Genomic DNA, 21,914 nt, shown 5'->3' on the forward strand with positions numbered 1-21,914 from the left:
ACACTTACGTAAAACCTATGTAAACTAGTATCTACCACTGTCTCCTGGGTCAGGAGGACACTTACGTAAAACCTACGTAAACTCATACCTACTACTGTCTTCCGGGTCGGAAGGACACTTACGTAAAACCTACGTAAACTCCACGCGTACCACTGTCCTCGGGGAAGGGCACTCACGTAAAACCTACGTGACCTTGTACGTATTCCTGTTCTCGGGTCAAGAAGAACACACATGGTTACAATAGTCTAGTAAGGATAAACATGGGAAGCCCCCGCTAGTAATAAATATAATCATGGGAAACCCCCACTAGTAGTACATACATACATGGGAAGCCCCCACTAAATGAACATACGAATTACTGCTACGAACATACTTTCTGTGAACTCGCTCAACTAGTTGTTGACTCTCTGCTGCATGCCTTGAAGGACCTTAGGTACATATGGAGCTTGCACAGGGAGGAGCAGGTCATTGTGGAGCATGGATCGTGGATGCCATGTTAAACTTTACAACACTTGAACTGTCACACCCCCAAAATCCACCATGCGGAGTACGACCGCTTGGAGGCGTGACGTGACCAGGATCGAGCCACCAATCATACTGAACAACGTATTTAAATAAATTGAGCCAACCACAATACGATTGGTGACCAAAAGCTAGTTAACCAAGTTTTAATTTAGACAGCGGAAGCATAAACATAAAGTTCAAAACATAAGTTCGCAGTTCATAAGTTTAAAGTCCGACGCATAGGTTTAATAAGTTCATAAGGATTAAATATTAAACACGGGACATAACCGTCCGTACACCACAACGACTCCTTCCTTGTGCAAGCTCCAAGCAGTTAGCGACCTGTAAGGCATGTAACAACGAGTCAACAACAAAGTTGAGTGAGTTCACGTTTGGTTGTTTAGTTTTAAGTTGTTTTTCGAAAACGTGGTTTGTCTTTCGTTGGCATAATTGCCGTGGGGGTTACCCCGTAGTTGAAAGAAAGTTTAACCAGTTCATTCTTTATTACCCATACCCTGTTCATGATTAGTGGGGGCTTTCCCATGTGAACCACTAGACCGTCCCCGTGTGAACCACTAGACCGTCTGATATCGACTACTACGCAAGTAAGTTGTGCCCTACATCAGTTTCTATCATCACTGATGGTTTGCCATAGTCCATTAGTACACGCCCGTCCGACTGGCACGGTGTGAGGTTTGTTAAACCTAATAGCGCTATTAACTAATGACCCGCTCGCCATTGGCCTCGGCGATTAAGTCGATATAAAATGAGGGACTTATGATAGAGTTTTGTCTAGTAAGTTTTAAGGTTGTTGTCCTACCCAAGGAGGACGAACGTACGTAGTTCTCCCAAAGAGAATACGCAGGATTAATACTGGCATCCTACCCGAGGAGGATGGCCGTACATATCCTACTTAAGTAAGATATGTAGATTCCATTTTAATTCTTTAACCCATTCCCAAACCACCGGGAATCCCATGCCTTAGAAAGTGTGTGAACTCACCTCGGTTTGCTCGGTTAGATTCTCAAATATAGCTAACAGTCAAGGTCGGTCAATCACGTCCTAATATAATTTACCAGTTAGTCATTTAGTGGCTTTCAAATAGAACACAAAGTTCCTACACGTATCTATCACACAACATGCATCGTTTTAACGGTTTATGCCCATCTAAGTTTCCCATCCATTCCCCACTCAAAATCAAACATACGATAATGCACATAACATATATAACATGTTAGATCATTCACGGATAGCATACTCGACATTTAGACACGCAAGTCACAACTTATCTCAATTCAGCATTTATATTCAAAACCGGCTGTTTTCGGACATTTTAATAAAATAGTTAAATTATTCCAAAAATTCCTAAATTTTTACAGGATGTCTTAAACGTTCCATATTTTATTGTGTAAAACTATTGGAGTCTGGTTCACTACCAATATTTTATAAAAAATCATATTCCGGACTGAACTCAGATTTATGCATTTCTGACCACAGTCCACGGAACAATTTATTAAAAATTCATCGAGTGTCCGATTTACGAAATTCCAGTGGGGTAATTACAGATACATCAGTTGTCATCTACTGTATGAATTCCATGAGCTGATTCATCATATTTTTCCAGTTACGACCAAAAACATAACACCTATTTTCAGCAGCAAAAATGCAGCTTGAGCTGCAGTTACAAAATGACTTTTTTAAAAATAGTAAACGGAGTCCAAAAATTATGATTCCGGTGCCATTAGAACCGTATTTCCTAATATCACATTTTAGAGTCAAAATATCAGTTTTTCGTAGCGTTTATGACCTGTTTACAGCCTGTTAAAGGCGGCTGAAAATACACATCAGCAAACAGTCTAAAGGCTACTAAAATGCACACATATGATTACCATTAATTCTAATAATGATTTACAACAGGTTATAAGTTATTTACAGCAAACTAATACTCATATATTTCAGATTTATCTTGTATTACCATGTTTCATCATTATTTACTCTTTAACCAACAAGTTCATCACTCTAGCAAGACTTTTTAGTTTTGATTTTTAGTGTTCACGATTTATCCGACAAAACTCTTATTAACCACTCTAGACAAGATCAAGAAGAGGTTTAGAGTCACTTACTACTAGCTCGAGGCTAGGGAAGATCAAAGGCGTAAAAGTGGTGCATAAAAGCAATCTAGAGAGGTCTTTGATGATCCGTGAGTTCCACACCTCGTGATTCACCTTGATACACCTTTGTATATGAATGGAATGGATAAAGCAAGATTGAATGAAGGTGATGATGGTGGTGGTGAGTTCAGCCGAAGCCAAGGGAGGAGGGAAGAGAGAGTTTTGGTGTGTGTTGGTGAAATGTGAGAAATGAGCTCTAAACCTTTCATGCATTACTTATAACCAAGTTTCCACTAAATCCTTTGTGTAAGGTGTCATGTAGGGGGGGACATGATCTAATAAACAAATGAAATAAAATCAAGTTGTGTAGGGGCCATGATGGCCATAGATTAGGTGGGGGGGGGGGGTTCTAGCATAGGTTAAACTAAATAGTTACAATCTAGTTTCATCTTAAGTATTAGTTACATATATTAGTTAGTAGATATTTTGTAAGAGGTGTCATGATGTTCGGAACCATAACTGGCTCAGTAAAATGTGAAACAATGTGTTTAACAATATTTTTGTGTTCCGCGTAGTGTCCGGTTGTTCGGTTCGACACTGTTCCATTAGACTGCTTAATTAATCCGTAAAGCGTCCTACATGTATATTTTTGCAACGTTTTTAATTTTTAACACTCAGGAAGTCATAACAGACTATTTAATGACTTTTCTGTACACTATTAGTGTGTCAACATGCACATGTAAATATAACACAGATATGAGAAAGCAGTTACGTAATTCCACACAGTCGTCAAGCACATTAATTATTATTAATAAATTGTACGGAATACATGAGATTTTGAGGGTTGTCACATTCTCCCCCTGTTAAGAGAATTTCGCCCCGAAATTTAGCGCGTGGTTACTGAGGAAGCTAGTTAAGTTGCGTTGTTTTCCTGATTTTCCTGGGGTGTCACATCATCCTCCCGTTGATTTGGAATTTCGTCCCGAAATTCTACAGTAGCTTCAGCCTCAGTAGTGGTTGCGTTTTTCTTAAACAGTTGGGGATACTAGAGTTTCATTTGGTCTTCTCGTTCCCAGGTATACTTTGGGCCATGACGAGCATTCCAACAAACTCGGACCAGAGGTATTCTGGTGTGCTTGAGAATCTTAACGTCTTGATCCGTAATCTCTACTGGTTCCTCAACGAATCGCAGCTTGTCGTCGATTGTGAGCTCTTTGAGAGGAACTATGAGGGTCTCATCTGACAGACACTTCTTCAGATTCGACACATGGAATACGTTGTGAACTCCACTGAGTTCTTCAGGTAGGTTCAGCCTGTAAGCGACTTTGCCAATTTTCTCAATGATCTCGAATGGCCCGACGTAACGCGGATTGAGTTTGCCTCGTTTGCCAAAACGAACTACACCTTTCCAAGGTGAGACTTTGAGTAGCACTCGATCCCCAACCTGGAACTCAAGTGGTTTTCTTCGCTTATCGGCATAGCTTTTCTGACGGTCACGAGCTGCCGCCATTCGTTGTCGTATCTGAGCAATCTTTTCTGTTGTATCTACTACTAGTTCTGGGCCAGTGATTTGACTGTCACCAACTTCTGCCCAACAAAGAGGTGATCGGCATTTACGTCCATATAATGCCTCGAACGGAGCGGCCTGGATGCTGGTGTGGTAGCTGTTGTTATATGAAAACTCCACTAACGGGAGATGCTTTTCCCAGCCGTTACCAAAATCGATTACACATGCCCTAAGCATGTCTTCAAGAGTCTGGATGGTGCGTTCAGATTGCCCATCTGTCTGTGGATGATAAGCGGTGCTCATATCTAAACGTGAGCCAAAAGACTTATGCATAGCTTGCCACAGTTCAGAGGTAAAACGAGCGTCACGATCAGAAATGATGGAGGTTGGCACTCCGTGCCTTGATACCACTTCTTTTAAGTAGATGTCTGCTAGAGTAGAAAACTTATCCGTTTCTTTGATAGGCCGAAAATGTGCAGACTTGGTCAGTCGATCCACGATCACCCAAATGGTATCGTTTCCGCGTTGAGATCTGGGCAGACCAGTAACGAAATCCATGGAAATTTGCTCCCATTTCCATTTAGGTATCTCTGGTTGTTGCAGTGGGCCTGATGGTTTCTGGTATTCGACCTTGACCCTCGCACAAGTCAAACATCTGCTGACGTAGGTCGCTATGCTGGCTTTCATACCAGGCCACCAGTACGTAGTCTTTAGGTCGTGGTACATCTTATCCGAACCCGGATGTACTGAATAACGAGACTTATGTGCTTCATCCATCACAAGCTCGCGTAAGTCTCCATACAGTGGAACCCAGATGCGTCCGTTAACATAGTATGCGCCGTTTTCCTTTTGTTCTAGCCGTTGCCTCGATTCTCTTAGGGACTCAGCCCTGACGTTCTCTGCCTTCAATGCTTCAACCTGAGCATCGCGAATCTGAGCTGGAAGGTTGGATTGGATGGTAAGCTGTAACGCACGTACACGCCTAGGCATAGTATCCTTCCGGCTGAGGGCATCAGCCACAACATTGGCCTTGCCCGGATGATACTTGATCGCGCATTCGTAGTCATTCAAGAGTTCGACCCATCGACGTTGACGCATGTTTAACTCCTTTTGCTTGAAGATATGCTCGAGACTCCTGTGATCGGTGTAAATGGTGCACTTGGTACCGTACAGGTAATGTCTCCATATCTTAAGCGCGAAAACAACTGCTCCCAATTCCAGATCGTGGGTAGTGTAGTTCCTTTCGTGAACTTTAAGTTGACGTGATGCGTAGGCAATGACCTTGTCACGTTGCATCAACACGCAACCAAGTCCTTGGATGGAAGCATCGTAGTAAACCACAAAATCGTCTGTGCCTTCAGGCAATGAGAGGATAGGCGCGCTACAAAGTCTATCCTTCAAGTGCTGAAATGCGGACTCCTGTGCATCACCCCAACGATAGGTGACACCCTTCTGAGTCAGTGAAGTGAGAGGTTGCGCAATCTTTGAGAAATCCTTGATGAATCTTCTGTAGTATCCTGCCAATCCCAAGAATTGGCGGATTTCTGTTGGTGTACGGGGTGCAGGACACCTATAGATACGACTAGACTAGTAAAACACGGGAAGCCCCCACTAATCTTCGCACACAAGTCTGTGAGACCGCGATAAAAATACTAATCTTCGCACACATGTCTGTGAGACCGCGATACAAATACTAATCTTCGCAAACATGTTTGGGAGACCGCGATACAAATACAACTAGTCTAGGATACATGGGAAACCCCCACTAATCATCGCAAACATATCTGGTAGACGACAGGGAGTGCATGTTTACTAGAGAATGGAGCTCTGGGCGAAATTGGCGATTCTCTGCTAAACCCTACTTTCATTCGTCTCTAACCTGTTCTTGATCGATTTTGATTAGTGATTAGGGTTTGTCGATTCCTTTACTGCTAAGGCAACTTGACTATTCCTTGATCCCTAATTGATTGAAGTTAAGATTAGGGTTTTATACAAGTAGGTTTGTTTTGTCTTTGCCGCCGTCCATCCTATTACTAATCTGGGTTCCAGATTTTCTTTGTCTTCTGATTGGTTTCGGGTGACGGCTGCTTATTTCGTGTCTAGATTTTGTTCTTAATCTGATCTAAACGCCGAATCAGTTTTACATCAGATTAGGGTTCACAAGCTTCTGTGCTTTGTAGCGGCTGTTTAATCATTGCAGAATCGGCTATATTCAGGTTCGGGTTTTTATTTAACGTTGCTGATTGCTCTGAATGGATGACTGTAAAAGTGATGCGGCTGCTCATAAGGAGAATCACAGCAAACCCTTGTACTCCTTTGACAGTTTTGCAAGCCGTATTATTGATGTGGACGGTAACACATGGATGCCTCGTAGGGGAACAGTCCAGACACCGCAGATTAATCACACAAAAACGAACATTATTGATGAAATGTTGAAGGTGTCTGTTCCAGATCCGGTGGAGAGTATGGGGGCTGATTTGAGGACTTCGGCTAATTGGGAAGGCTGTGCAGGATCTCAGGGGAACCATGTCGATCGAAATATTAATTCTAAGCCAATGTCTTATGCAGATTCAGTTTCTGCAGCCAAATCTGCTAAGGTAAACTTCAGATTCCTTACAAGCACTGATTCACATGAGGGTTGTGATGTGGTATTGCCTCGAGACTCTGTTAGAGTAGTTCAGGAGAAGCTAGCAAACACCCTTTATGGTTACTTCCTAGGGGACCGAGTTGCGTACCCGGTGGTGGATTATTTTGTGCGAACAAATTGGAAGAAGTATGGATTGCAAAAATCCATGATGAATGCTAATGGTTTTTTCTTTTTCAAGTTTGCTGATAAAGACGGGATGACGAATGTCCTGAAAGAAGGACCATGGATTATTCGAGGTCAGCCTATATTTCTTAATATTTGGTCTCCCATCTCGAAACTGGAAAAGAAGGAGGTTAAGAAATTGCAACTATGGGTCAAAATCCATGATGTTCCGATTGCTGCGTATACTGAGGATGGATTGAGTATGATAGCTACGGCTATTGGTGATCCGAAGATGTTGGACTCGTACACCTCGTCCATGTGTATGGATACTTGGGGAAGGAGTAGCTATGCTAGAGCGTTAGTAGAAATCTCAGCTGAAAATGAATTAAAGGAGGAGATAGTTATAGCGGTTCCTGACCTTGAAGGTGAAGGTTTTGTCAAACAGAAACTGTATTTGGAGTATGAATGGAGTCCTTATAGGTGTGCTCATTGTAAAGTGTTTGGGCATTCTGATGCTACATGCCCGAGGCAGACTACGAGGGATCCTAAGGAGCCGGTCAACAATCAGAAACATTATGAAGGGAATAATAGACAACAAGTGAATCAGCCGGTAGTAGACAAGGATGGGTTTATGGATGTGGTTCGCAAGAAAGAGGCCAGGAAGGCAGGTTTTCCTGTAAACAAGCAGAAACAGAAGTTCGAGTATAGGCCGATTGGACCTAAACCTAATGGGGGGACCAATACATCGGCTCAGCAATCGAATATTTTATCTAAGAACTCCTTCGGTGTTTTACGGGATAAGGGTCTTCATATGGTCAGACTAGTAGTGGGGCTCATAATGATCAGCAAGACTTGGATGATGAGGAGGTCACAGAAGTATACAATGAAACAAATAGATTTATGACCTCGTCGTCTGCGAGAGTAGGAGCAAGCACATCTTCCTCAAAATCACTTAGTGGATAGATTGTCTCGGGGTCGTGTGAAGGGGCTGCCGGTTCACGGCAATTTTATTTTTGATGATGGAGGATGATGTTTGATTTCGTTTTATTTTTGTTTGTCTACTAGATAGTCTTCTTTGATGTTTAGTAGGCTAGGTTATGTGGTGTAATAGGTTTTTTGTTGGTTGGTTTTACATATATGGGGCATGTCCTATATATGAACTAGTGTGGAACTCATCCTCACTACTTGTACTTATTTGCGGTTGTTTTATAATAGAATCACCGGGGTAACCCTTTACCCAAAAAAAAAACATGTCTGGTAGACCGCGATATGAATTAATACGATATACGGTTTACAAAACGAACTTATGGCTTACGAAACGGATACTATAACAAAACAACCAACTGTGAACTCGCTCAACTTTGTTGTTGACTCGTTGTTACATGCCTTGCAGGTCATTAGGTACTCATGGAGCTTGCACGGGGAGGCACAGTCGTTGTGGACATGGACAGTGGATGCCATGTTAAAACATTATAACACTTTGAACTTATTACTTTTTTTTGGGTAAAGGGTTACCCCGGTGATTCTATATATTCACAACCAATCAAAACAAGTAATGTAGAAAGTCTACATTAGTTCAATCATGAGACATGCCCCATGAAAGTAAACAAAACAACCCAAATAAAACCCGACAAAGCAACCAAACAAAGACTACTAGACTAAAATCTAGAAATCAAACACCCAAAAAACAGTTATTAGCCGCCACAACCGTCATCAACGTCCCCACGAATATCCCAATCTTCTAGAAGCTTTCGCACCTTCACAGTGTTCTTTAGCTTTGCTCCCATAAGTTTGTATCTAACCGTCTTCAAAATAACTTCACTAACCATTTCCGGAGGTCTCAGCTGATTTTTGAATAGACGATTGTTCCTCTCTTGCCATATGAAGTAAGAACCAGCCGCCACTACAAGCTTAGCAACATAGACCGCAACCGAGTTTGATCTAGCACGAGCAAGAAGCCAATCTACAATATCCCTCCACTTCGGGTTAACCGAAGACATACCCACCTTTTTTTTTTTGGGTAAAGGGTTACCCCGGTGAATTTTATAAATCACAAAAAGCACAATGGTGCAACTGAAATGTTACACCCCTCTAGACTTGACATGCCAAGACTAGAGAACCAAAACAAACACAACCAAAACAAAAACCACCAAACACACTGCTAGAACAGACATAGACCAGCCTAGGCTAAACAATACACACCAGACGCAACAACCTAACTAGCCCGGATCAATATCCAAGTTATTACTTGGAATGTTCCACTTCTGAAGAAAGTTCCTGTTTACCGCTCCCTGTTTGAATTTGAATGACAAAAGCCGTAAACGAACGGTATTAACGATTTCCTGAGATAAAGCCGTCGCTGAACGTTGGTTCCGATTGAAGAGTCTCGAGTTCCTTTCTTGCCAAACGAAATAGGAAGCTGCTGCCACCACCAACCTGCTCACAACATTGACCGGTTGTCGAGTGGAGTGTTGGTCCATCCACAGCATAATGTCTTCCCACCGGCCATTCACATTACCCATATTCGCCATATCCCTAATGCTAAGCCAAATCTCCTTAGCATACGAACACTCAAAAAACAAATGGTTCCTCGAGTCTCGGTCATGATAACATAAAGGGCAGCACATCAGATTTAAGTTTGTAGCACTACCCGCCTCCCAAACGGACATACGATCCTGAGTTTTCAACTTATTCCTGATGACCATCCACAAATGAAACGAGTGCCTTGGGATGCATTGTTTAAACCAAACCATATGTAACCACGAAACGACATGCTCTCGATATCGAATATTGTTCCAGACCTCCCACGAAGAGAAATAACAAGAATTCCCTTCAGAATTTATCCAAACCAATCGGTCCTGTGTATCATGAAGAACCGGGACTTGGAGATTAATTAGAACTGGGAAAAGATCATACCACGCCACTGGCCACTTCCAATTACCACTAGAGTCAATCATCTCCGCCACAGACGATTGCAGATTGAATCCTGCATTTGCAATTGCTCTCGGACTAATATGGGAACGGAGAGGACACACATTACACCAAGTGTCACTCCACACATTCGTATTAGCACCATTACCAATAGACTTCCACAAGAAAGGACGGACTAAATCACGAAGAGCAAGAATCTTCCGCCAACCCCATGTCATGCTACCCCGACAAGGAATCTCCCAAAAGCTTCGCCCTTTGAGCTTATGGATATGAATCCATTGCACCCAAAGAGAGTTCCTGTTAACCAAAATGCTCCAGATATGGTTCGAGAGGAGGGCTTTGTTTACATCAGCGACGCATCGATTTATGCCAAACTTGAGACGAAAACTTACATTCAAAGAATAAGTGAGGATGAGAATCAAAATTCTCATAGCACAAAAGGCAACACATCATATTCATATTTTTTCGCCTTGAAATATCCCACTTCAGAATTTTGTCTTGAGTTAAAAGCTTTCCTTTCATGACCAACCACAACATAAAAGCATGCCGCGGAATACATTGCGAGAACCAAACAATATTACACCAGTTAACTTCCGGCTCCTTATACCTAACCGAATGCCAAACGTTGGACGAGGAGAATTCGGCTAAGTCCGTACCATCCTTCCATAAAAGTCTATCCTGCTTTGCTGGATTTAACTGCATCTGGTCAAGCTGAATGAGCACGGGAAACAAATCTCTCCACGCCGTAGGCCATCGCCAAGAATCAGTAGAATAGACATTAGCCACTGAATCATCTAACTTAAAATCCGCATCCGTAATGGTTCTTGGCGTAAGAAAATCACTTAACGGACCTGGATCGCACCAAAAATCGTACCAGGCCGACGTGCTAGTCCCATTCCCAACAACCGACCAAATATGCTTTCTGATTAGAGGGCGTAACTGAATCAATTTCCTCCAAGACCAGCAGCAATTTGCAGGAGTTTTGCAAACCCAAAAACTCCTTCCTTTTAAGTGGTAGCTATGAACCCACTCAACCCACAGCGAAGCTCGCTTAGACACGATACTCCAGATGTGAGAAGCCATAAGAGCCTTATTCATATCTCCAATTCGTCTAATACCCAAGCCCCCTTCATATTTTGGAGTACAAACCGTTTTCCAAGAAACTTTAGATTTCCCTTTATTAAACGAGCTTTCTTGAGACCAAAGGAAATTCCGCATTCTGGCTTCTAGCTCCTGAGTTATCCTAGCCGGCAAGATAAACACGGACGCCCAATAGATATGCATGGAAGAGAGGACAGAGATAATAAGTTGAAGTCTACCAGCAAAAGAGAGCAACTTGTTTCTCCAGTTTGTGATTCGCTTCTCTAGTCTTTCAATCAGAACTCGACAATCATTATACCCAAGTCTAGAAGAAATTAGAGGCACACCGAAATACCTGACAGGCAATTTTCCTTCCACAAAAGGCATAATATTCAGAATAGCATCCTTGACATGGCTGTTAACATTGCAAAAAAAGATCGTGCTTTTCTGATTGCTAGGAACTAACCCCGACATCCTGGTGAACATAGAAAGAGATGTCATAACACACCTTGCCGAATTAACTTCTCCTCTAGCAAAAATGAACAAGTCATCCGCAAAACAAAGGTTTATGATTTGCTGTTTTTCGCATTTATTATGGAATTTAAACGATGAGTCTATACGAACCGCATGCAAAAGGATGGCCGTTAGGACTTCCATGACTAGAGTGAAAAGGTAAGGAGAGATCGGGTCTCCCTGTCTTAACTCGCGGCTGCCTTTAAAGAACCCATGAACCGACCCATTAACACAAACAGAAAACGAATCCGTAGAGACCAGAGCCATGATCCAATTCACCATATTCGCGTGAAAACCAAAGCCAAGCAAAACACTCTTAAGAAATCTCCAATCAACAGTGTCGGGATAAGAACAACTGTTGCAACAAGCAATAGGGCGATAATCAACAACCGTTGCAGGAGTAGGCACCTTCGGGATAAGAACAATGGTCGTGTGATTCAATTCCTGAAGAAGCTTACCTGTTTCAAAAAAATCCAAAATGGCACAAGTCACATCATTACCTATAATAGGCCAAGGACTTTTGAAGAAAGCCGCTGAATAGCCATCCGGACCCGGGGCTTTGTCAATGCCGATAGAAAACATCGCTTTTTAACCTCTTCTACAGTTATGGGCCGAATCATATGGGAAGCCTTTTGAGGATCAATGATTTTAGAGAACAAATCTGGGGCCGGAGAGAGCGAAATATCCCCTTGAGAACCAAAAAACTTCTGATAATGATTAACAAAAGGTTGAAAAACCGCATCGCCTTCATAAAGGTTACCATCCGGGTCTTTAATCACATCTATACGGCTGAAATGATTCCGGATTTTTAATGAAGAATGGAAGAAAGCCGAGTTCGAATCACCAGCCCTTAACCAATCTACCTTAGACTTTTGTTTTAGAAACCGTTCCTCGTCCAGCGAAGCTTCTAATAAATCACGGCCGGCCTCCCTTTCAGCCACCTGAAGCTCGACATTGTTCGGATCTCGGTCAATACTTTGCTGAATCTCATCTAGCTTCAAACGAAGAGTTTCCACTTTCTTGTGAAGATTTCCCTGTTTAAACAATAAAGAGCGAAGCGGGTGTTTAAGCATCCGAAGTTTTTTGACCACCCGGAACTGGTGCACTCCGCTCACACTGGTATCCCACACACTTTTAACAATATCCAAAAATTCCGGTTTGAAGACCAAAAAGTTAGCAAACTTGAACGGCTTCGGCTTCACCATACCCGCTCCCGGAAAAGATAAGATACACGGACAATGATCGGATAATCTGTAAGGCTTGAAAAAAGCAACATAATTCGGGTAATCAGCAATAAAAGGAGTATTTCCCATAACACGATCAATTTTTTTCATAAGGCCCACCCCATTCTTTGGCTTTTGGCTCCAAGTAAAATGCATCCCCGTACGATTAATATCAACGACCTCAATCTCATCTACACACTCTTGAAAATCACGCATGCCAATAGAAACAATCGATGATCCCATAGAATTATCTTCAAGATTCAGAGCCGTGTTAAAATCACCCATGATACACCAAGGTTTGTTCCCCACCAGGATCTTGTGCACCAACAAATTATGCCATAATTCTTTACGTGAGACATAATAGTTATCAGCATACACGAAAGAGCAAAACACCATTCTTTTATCAATTTTAAAAACAAGCTGAATATGCATAACCTGAGGAGATTGCGACAAAATCATCACATCAAAGATAGCCGGGTTCCAACCGATAATGATTCTAGTGCCTTTATCACAACATCCTCCATTAGAAGTCCAATCCCACGAGCGAAAAATGGAATTACAAACTTTACTCAAATTACTCACATCCACATGAGACTCTAAAATCACACACAAGCTCAGCTTAAAATCCTTGACAGCCTGACGAACCTCCTTCTGTTTGAGGGGGCGGTTCAACCCCCTTATCTTCCAAGTCGCGATACTAACCATTTTAACTATTGGAGAAGGAGTGCTTGCCCCTTTAGGTTTACTCTTAAGAGTGCCTTCTGTCATAAATTCATCCATTTCAGTGTACACCTCCTCTACATCGTCATTAGAGTCATCATTGCCCCTACCCGAATTCGTAGACTCCTTGCGAGAGTCATCCAAATCAGCCTCCTCTTCATTAAGAATATCAAACGGGTTATTTGATCTAGTACTATTAGAGCTCGAAGCCTTGTTACTGTCTCCTTTAGGTTTCGGCCCTATAGGACGATATTCAAATCTAGGTTTTTGCTTATTGACCGGAGTTCCAACTTTTTTAGCAATTTTCTTACCATGGACCTCTGTGTACCCATCCTTATCCACAACCGGCGTCTTCTTAGTTGAACGATTTTTTTGAACATTCCGATTAAGCTCCTCATGCATCTGCTTGAAAGGTTTCGTAGGTTGTTTTGGACAAGAATCCATATTGTGGCCGAACACACAACAAGTGGGACATCGGTGCGGACTCCATTCATACTCCACATACATCGTCTCTTTCACAAACCCCTCCCCTTCAGATTCCGGAATTGCCATAGTTATTTCCTCCCGAAACTCCTTATCGGCTGAGATTTCTATTAGGGCTCTAGCGTAACTACTCCTACCCCATGAGTCCAAGCACATAGACGTAGTAAACGAATCTAGCATCTTTGGTTCCCCAATAGTTGTAGCAATCAGACTAAGACCATCTTCCGTGTAGGCCGCAATCGGCACCTCATGAATTTTAACCCATAACTGCACCTTCTTTACCTCCTTCTTCTCTAGTTTCGTAGTTGGGGTCCAATTGTTAAGGAACAATGGTTGAGAGCGAACAATCCATGGCCCATCCTTCATAACATTCGCCATACCATTCTCATCTTTAAATTTAAAAAAGAAAAAGCCGTTAGCATTCATCATAGTTTTCTGCAAGCCATATTTCTTCCATTGCACACACACAAAATAATCAACCACCGGGAAAGCCACACGATCACCCAAAAAGTACCCATAAAGAGTATTAGCCATCTTATCCTGCACCGAACGGACAGATTCCCTCGGCAACACAACATCACAACCCTCCTGATTAACGGAACTAGCAAGCGACCGAAAGTTAACTTTCTTCACAGTATTAGCACTTACCGACTCAGCGTAAGACAAGGGCTTAGCAGCAGCCCCATTATCCTTATTGGCCATCGAGGAAGATTCACCAGTGAAGGGGTTTTCCACAGGTTTGGAAATACTCATCAACCCATCCAAAACCGAAACATTTGACGTAGAAAACATACCTCTTCTCGGAAGTAGAGGGTTGCCTTCAATGTTAGTAACTCGTAACCCGATCCCACGAATTGGTGCTGTTCCCGGTGTAGGCAACTCCTCACCCACCGGTTCATTCATGTTATCAGATCCATCTAGGTCGGTCGGTTTATTAGCAAAACTGTTCAGCGGGTCAGGCGGCTTTCCGCGGTCATGCAAGACACTAGCAGTAGTGTCACCAGTCTTGGAACGAACATCCATAACTAAACAAGCAACTCTCACGTGAAACCAGAAACCTTAAACAACCATGCACTCGATAACCCAAAACCCTAAAGCCGCAACCAGAAAAAACGAAAACAGGACCGAAAGATAAACCCTAATCCTATAAACCCTAGACTGAACCTTCACCCTTAATCGATTAAACCTGAGCATCAATCTAGCTAAGTTAATCTCAGTTAACCGCAATCAACGACTACCAGTTTAATAAATCAGGGTTCTTGAATCAAAAAACTAGAGCGGCGATGTGAAGAAGAAAACGAAATAAACCCTAATTCTTGATCGATCCCAAGTGCTAACGAGTTCGTTATAGAGATTCGAATGATCAAACCTCTAATCACAGACTGTTATACACAAGATCACGAAGAAAAAGTTAGGATTCATGAAGAACAAGAAATCGCCTATAGGAGAGAGAGCATAGGGTTTTTCCTTGAATTTTTTTGAACTTATTACTTATGTTTGGGTTTTCACAATTTTGCTTCTGCTAAACACTTACTATGTTTTTGTTTGAACACCTTTCATATTATTTGGTTGAATTACATTTACTACTTACATTGTTCAATATGATTGGTGGCTTGATCCTGGTCATGTCATACCTCCAAGCGGTGGTACTCCGCGTGTGGAATTTGGGGTGTGACAGATTGGTATCAGAGCCATTGGTTATAGTGAACTTGGTTTTAATAAGGGAAAAAGTTTTTGTTAAAACCAGACTATAACCTGTACAGTGCTCAACGATCCACAACGACGCTTCGCTCCACGTGCAAGACTCAACACTATAGGTAATACTGTTCATGTTTACATTGCCGACTTGCAAGATTACATAGAAACTTTGCTCATGGTATGCTTAGATAAACGTAACAACTATTGCTTGAGAACGCATATGTGCTTACCCTCTTCTGTCATCGCACTTTCGCGAACCTCTTCTTACCCATGTTTTCTTTGGTATGAAGATCATGGCTGGACGCGTTAACCTAACTCAAGCCCAATTGACGGCTTTAATCAATGAACGAGTTGCTGAGGCACTCGCAGCCGCTCAGGCAGGAGGCCAGTTTGCTCCGCAGCCTGCATGCACGTTCAAAACTTTCATGGACTGTCGTCCTAGTACTTTCAGTGGCACAGAAGGAGCAGTTGGACTCCTCCACTGGTTCGAGAAGCTCGAGTCAGTCTTCGAAATGTGTGAATGCCCTGACGCACGCAGGGTGAAGTACGCCACTGGTACTCTCGAAGGAATTGCGCTGACTTGGTGGAATGCGCAAGTTCAGATGTTAGGGTTGGCAGCTGCTAACGCCACCCCTTGGAATGATTTCAAGGAACTAATCAAGCGGGAATACTGCACACGTGATGACATCCACAAGTTGGAAGTGGAATTCTTTAATCTGAAAATGACGGGGTCAGAGATTGAGGCGTATACGAAAAGGTCAAACGCTGGCCATCTTGTGTCCAACTATGGTGGACCCTCCTATCAAGCGTATTGAGTTGTACCTCAAAGGGCTAGTACCGGAAATTCAAATTCATGTGACATCGGTCAACCTTGCTACTATCCAAGATATCACTCGTCTTGCTCATCGTCTCACAGATCAGGCAGTGGAACAGAACAAGCTGCCCAAACGTATCAGTGCTACTAATGCTACTACTTCCGCTACTCCCAGTGACAACAAGCGGAAATGGGATGTGGATTCCAGCAAGGGTTCAGCTACAGCTCAGTCTCAGGCACAACAGTGAAAGACTGATAACTACCAGAGCCCTGGTCAGCAATTTTGTGGTAGTCAAAGACAGGGTGGATATAGAGGAGATCTCCCAAGGTGCAATACATGCAACAGGCACCACAATGGCCAGTGGAACAAGGGTCATTATCAGAGGTGTCTCAAGATGGGTCATGAAGTTAAAGATTGCAGGAGCTCACGACCTGCGAATCAGAACCAGCAACAACAACCACCAGCTCCACGAAACCAACAGCAACAACAGCAGCAGCGAGGCAATAGGGGATGCTTTCAGTGTGGTGCTGAAGGCCACTTCAAGCGGGACTGCCCCCAGTTAAACCGGAATCAAAACAACAACAACAACAATAATCAGGGTAATGGGAACAACAATGGGGGAAGCAATAACGACAACGGCGCTAGGGGTCGTGCATTTGTGCTGGGTCAGGGTGATGCAAGGAATGATCCTAATGTGGTAATGGGTAAGTTTCTTCTCGACGACTTTTATGTTACTATATTATTTGATTCAGGTGCGGATACCAGTTATATGTCTCTGAAAGTTAGTCAAATGCTCAAGCGCACACCAACACTTTTGAACACTAAACATGTCGTAGAGTTAGCTAACGGTAAAAGTCTAGAGGCCACACACATAGTTCAGGGTTGTAATCTTATCCTCGCTGTTCAGACTTTCTCTATCGATCTCATTCCCATAGCTCTGGGTAGTTTCGACATCGTCATTGGTATGGATTGGTTATCTCAAAAACAAGCAGAGATCCTGTGCAAGGAGAAGATTGTTCGTATTCTCCATTCGGGTAAAGAACCTCTCGAAGTTCAAGGTGACAAGAGTGGTGGCGTGGTCGGCATCATCTCCTTCCTGAAGGCCCAGAAGTGTTTGCGAAAGAGCCACACTGCCATTTTGGCACTTGTTACTGACGCAACAACGAAAGAGAAGAGATTAGAGGATATTCCAATAGTACGCGACTTTCCTCAAGTGTTTCCTGTAGATTTACCTGGGCTACCGCCTCATCGCCAGGTCGAATTCCAGATCGAGCTAGCTCCAGGAGCAACACCAATAGCTCGTGCACCGTATCGCTTAGCTCCAACCGAACTGGAAGAACTGTCTAAGCAATTGCAAGAACTCTTGGATAAGGGTTTCATTCGTCCTAGCTCTTCGCCTTGGGGAGCTCTAGTGTTATTCGTGAAAAAGAAAGACGGTACCTTCAGGATGTGTATTGACTACCGTGAACTCAACAAGGTGACCGTAAAGAATCGCTACCCTCTGCCACGTATTGATGATTTGTTCGACCAGCTGCAAGGGTCGAGCTACTACTCAAAGATAGATCTGAGGTCAGGCTACCATCAACTGAGAGTCCGGGATGAGGACGTCTCCAAAACAACATTCAGAACTCGCTACGGCCACTACGAGTTTCTAGTTATGCCATTCGGGTTAACAAACGCGTCTGCAGTTTTCATGGATCTTATGAATAGAGTATGCAAGCCTTACTTGGATAAGTTCGTTATAGTTTTCATCGACGACATCCTGATCTATTCTAAGAGTCAGGAGGAACACGAGCAACATTTGCGACTTATTCTGGAACTCCTTCGATCAGAACAGCTGTACGCCAAGTTTTCGAAATGCGACTTCTGGCTTCGTGAAGTCCACTTTCTAGGCCACGTGGTAAACAAGGATGGGATTCATGTTGATCCATCCAAGGTAGATTCGATCAAAAACTGGCCTGCACCTCGCACACCAACGGAAATTCGCCAATTCTTGGGTTTGGCAGGTTACTACAGGAGGTTTATCAAGAATTTTTCTAAGATTGCGCAACCTCTCACCTCACTAACGCAGAAGGGCGTTACTTATCGATGGGGTAATGCGCAGGAATCAGCATTTCAGCACTTAAAGGATAGACTTTGCAGTGCACCTATTCTTTCATTGCCAGAGGGCACAGACGACTTTGTAGTTTATTGCGACGCATCAATTCAGGGTCTTGGTTGTGTATTGATGCAACGGGATAAAGTCATTGCTTACGCCTCGCGCCAACTTAAAGTTCATGAAAGAAATTACACCACACACGACTTGGAGCTGGGAGCTGTTGTTTTTGCGCTTAAGATATGGCGACATTACCTGTAAGGTACCAAGTGCACTATCTACACCGATCACAGGAGTCTCGAGCATATCTTCAAGCAGAAGGAATTGAACATGCGTCAACGTCGATGGGTCGAACTACTGAATGATTACAAATGTGCCATCAAGTACCATCCAAGCAAAGCCAATGTTGTGGCTGACGCCCTTAGTCGAAAAGACACTGCACCTAGACGCGTACGAGCATTACAACTTACCATCCAGTCTAGTCTTCCGGCACAGATACTAGATGCTCAAGTAGAAGCATTGAAACCAGAACACGTCAGGGCTGAAGCCTTACGCGGTTCAAGGCAACGATTAGAACAAAAGGAAGACGGCGCCTACTACATAACAGGACACATCTGGGTCCTACTTTATGGCAACTTACGCGAGCTTGTAATGGATGAAGCACATAAGTCTCGCTACTCGGTACATCCAGGTTCGGATAAAATGTACCACGATCTCAGAACTACATATTGGTGGCCTAGCATGAAAGCCTACATAGCAACTTACGTCAGCAAATGTTTGACTTGTGCGAGAGTTAAGACAGATCAGGAACCATCAGGCCTACTCCAGCAACCAAAGATACCACAATGGAAATGGGAGGAAATTTCCATGGATTTTGTTACTGGCCTGCCTAGATCTCAACGTGGGAATGATACTATTTGGGTGATCGTGGATCGACTCACAAAGTCTGCACACTTCTTGGCTATCAAGGAAACGGATAAGTTCTCCACCTTAGCAGATGTTTACCTTAAGGAAGTTGCCTCGAGGCACGGGGTGCCAACCTCCATTATCTCTGATCGTGATGCACGTTTTACTTCGGAACTATGGCAAGCAATGCACAAATCTTTTGGCTCACGATTAGACATGAGCACAGCTTACCACCCTCAGACGGATGGGCAGTCTGAGCGCACTATTCAAACCCTTGAAGACATGCTTAGGGCGTGCGTAATCGATTTCGGCAACGGCTGGGAAAAACATCTCCCGTTAGTGGAGTTCTCGTATAATAACAGTTACCACACCAGCATCCAAGCCGCTCCATTTGAGGCATTGTACAGGCGTAAATGCCGATCACCTCTTTATTGGGCAGAGGTGGGTGATAGTCAGATCACAGGTCCAGAACTTGTAGTAGACGCAACGGAAAGATTTGCTCAGATACGACAACGAATGGCGGCAGCTCGTGACCGTCAGAAAAGCTACGCTGATAAGCGTAGGAAACCTTTAGAATTTCAGGTCGGGGACCGGGTTCTACTTAAAGTCACACCCTGGAAGGGTGTGGTTCGCTTTGGTAAACGAGGCAAGCTCAATCCGTGGTATGTTGGACCGTTCGAAATCATAGAGAAAATAGGCAAGGTGGCCTACAAACTGAACCTACCAGCAGAACTCGGTGGAGTTCACAACGTTTTTCACGTGTCAAATCTGAAGAAGTGTCTGTCAGATGAGACCCTTATAGTTCCTTTGAAGGAGCTCACTATCGATGACCAGTTGCGATTCGTCGAGGAACCTGTTGAAATCACGGACCGGGATGTTAAGGTCCTCAAGCACACCAGAATACCTCTTGTTCGAGTTCGTTGGAACTCCCGTCGTGGCCCAGAGTTCACCTGGGAACGAGAAGATCAAATGAAACTCAAATATCCCCAGTTGTTCGAGAACAATGCAACCACTACTGAGGCTGAAGCTACTACAGAATTTCGGGACGAAATTCCAAATCAACAGGGGGATGATGTGACACCCCAGGAAAACCAGTAATCAACACAACACAACTAGCTTCCTTAGTAACCACGTGCCAAATTTCGGGACGAAATTTCTTTCAAGTTGGGGATGATGTGACAATCCGAACTTTTAAGGTTAGTGATGCCTAATTCCATGATCGTTTAACTAGTGTTGTTACGCTTGGGTAAAGGGTTACCCCGGTGATACTATATATTCACAACCAAAAAAACACAAGTAGTGTAGAGAGCCTACACTAGTTCAATCATAGGACATGCCCTATGAAAGTAAAAACCAGAGAAAAACCAAACAAACGACAACCGAAACTGGACTAACAAACCACTAGGCTACAAACCTAGACTCAACAAGAAAAAATACAAAAGCATCATCAGCCGCCATCATCGTGCAGATCTGAAGCTTCAATATCCCAAGCCCTTAAAAGCTTTCGAACATTATCGCACTTTTTCAACTTTGCACCAATCAGCTTGTACCGCACTTGTTGTATAATGGTGTCACTTAATGATTCCGGGGGCCTCACCTGATTTCTGAATAATCTAGCATTCCGCTCTTGCCAAATGAAATAGGCCGTAGCAGCCACTATCAGTTTAGCAACGTAAACCGACGCCAATTTTGAATTGGATCGATCAAGTAACCAGTTAACAATGTCATCCCATTTAGCATGCACCGAACCCATACCCGCTTTTTGTCTAACCAGCAGCCACACTTGGGACGAGAATTTGCATTCAAAAAACAAATGGGTATGAGAGTCATGATTGGCATAGCATAACAAACAGCACATCATATTCATATTTTTCCTGCGCGATAAATCCCAACTCAAGATCTTATCTTGAGTAAGCAGTTTCCTTCGCATGATAAGCCATAAAAGAAAAGCATGACGCGGAATACACTGACCAAACCACACAAGACGGCACCAATCCACCTCCACAGCATGAAACCGAAACGAATCCCAAACTCTAGACGACGAGAACACATGCTTTTGATTACCATGACGCCACAAGACTTTATCCAACTTATTTGGCTGCAAAGAAATACCATCGAGCTGAATAAGAACCGGATACAAGTCCCGCCACGCAACCGGCCAGCTCCAAGACGTATCGGAATAGACATCCGACACCTTGGACTCCATATTAAAACCCGCGCTAGCAATCATCCGGGGAGAAAGAAACTGATCGAGCGGGCCTATCTCACTCCAATTATCGTGCCAAGCGGAGGTAGCCGAACCATTTCCAATCTCGGACCAGAAAAACTTCCTAACAATCGGCCGGAGCTGAAGAATCTTTCTCCAAGACCAACAGCAGGAAGCTGGAACTTTACAAACCCAAAAGCTTTTACCTCTCAACCTATAAGAGTGAACCCACTCAACCCAAACTGAATTACGCCTCGAAAGTATTTCTTTGCACGTGCACGTCATATTAAATTATTTGAATCATGATTGATAGTTATTGTTTGTGCAAGAATTAATTTATTGAAAACCTGTATTTGTTTTTCCTTGGCTCAAA

At 43.3% G+C, this 21,914-nt stretch overlaps 3 protein-coding genes across 3 annotated transcripts; all 3 read right to left on the minus strand.

Annotated features, from left to right (window-relative positions):
• Positions 1–9,090: 9,090 nt before the first annotated feature.
• LOC110893398 lies at positions 9,091–10,020 on the minus strand. The gene has a single exon (XM_022140508.1). The coding sequence runs from the start codon at positions 10,018–10,020 to the stop codon at positions 9,091–9,093; it is 930 nt and encodes a 309-aa protein (XP_021996200.1).
• A 130-nt stretch (positions 10,021–10,150) lies between these two features.
• LOC110893399 lies at positions 10,151–14,844 on the minus strand. Its single transcript, XM_022140509.1, has 2 exons — positions 11,976–14,844; positions 10,151–11,853 (listed from the first exon to the last, which is right to left on the minus strand). Exons 1-2 carry the CDS (start codon positions 14,842–14,844, stop codon positions 10,151–10,153), a joined length of 4,572 nt encoding a protein of 1,523 aa, XP_021996201.1.
• Positions 14,845–20,782: 5,938 nt separating this feature from the next.
• On the minus strand, positions 20,783–21,826 carry LOC110893400. Its single transcript, XM_022140510.1, has one exon. The coding sequence runs from the start codon at positions 21,824–21,826 to the stop codon at positions 20,783–20,785; it is 1,044 nt and encodes a 347-aa protein (XP_021996202.1).
• Positions 21,827–21,914: the final 88 nt, after the last annotated feature.

Source organism: Helianthus annuus, chromosome 12 (assembly GCF_002127325.2).
Source record: "Helianthus annuus cultivar XRQ/B chromosome 12, HanXRQr2.0-SUNRISE, whole genome shotgun sequence".
Classification (NCBI taxonomy): domain Eukaryota; kingdom Viridiplantae; phylum Streptophyta; class Magnoliopsida; order Asterales; family Asteraceae; genus Helianthus; species Helianthus annuus.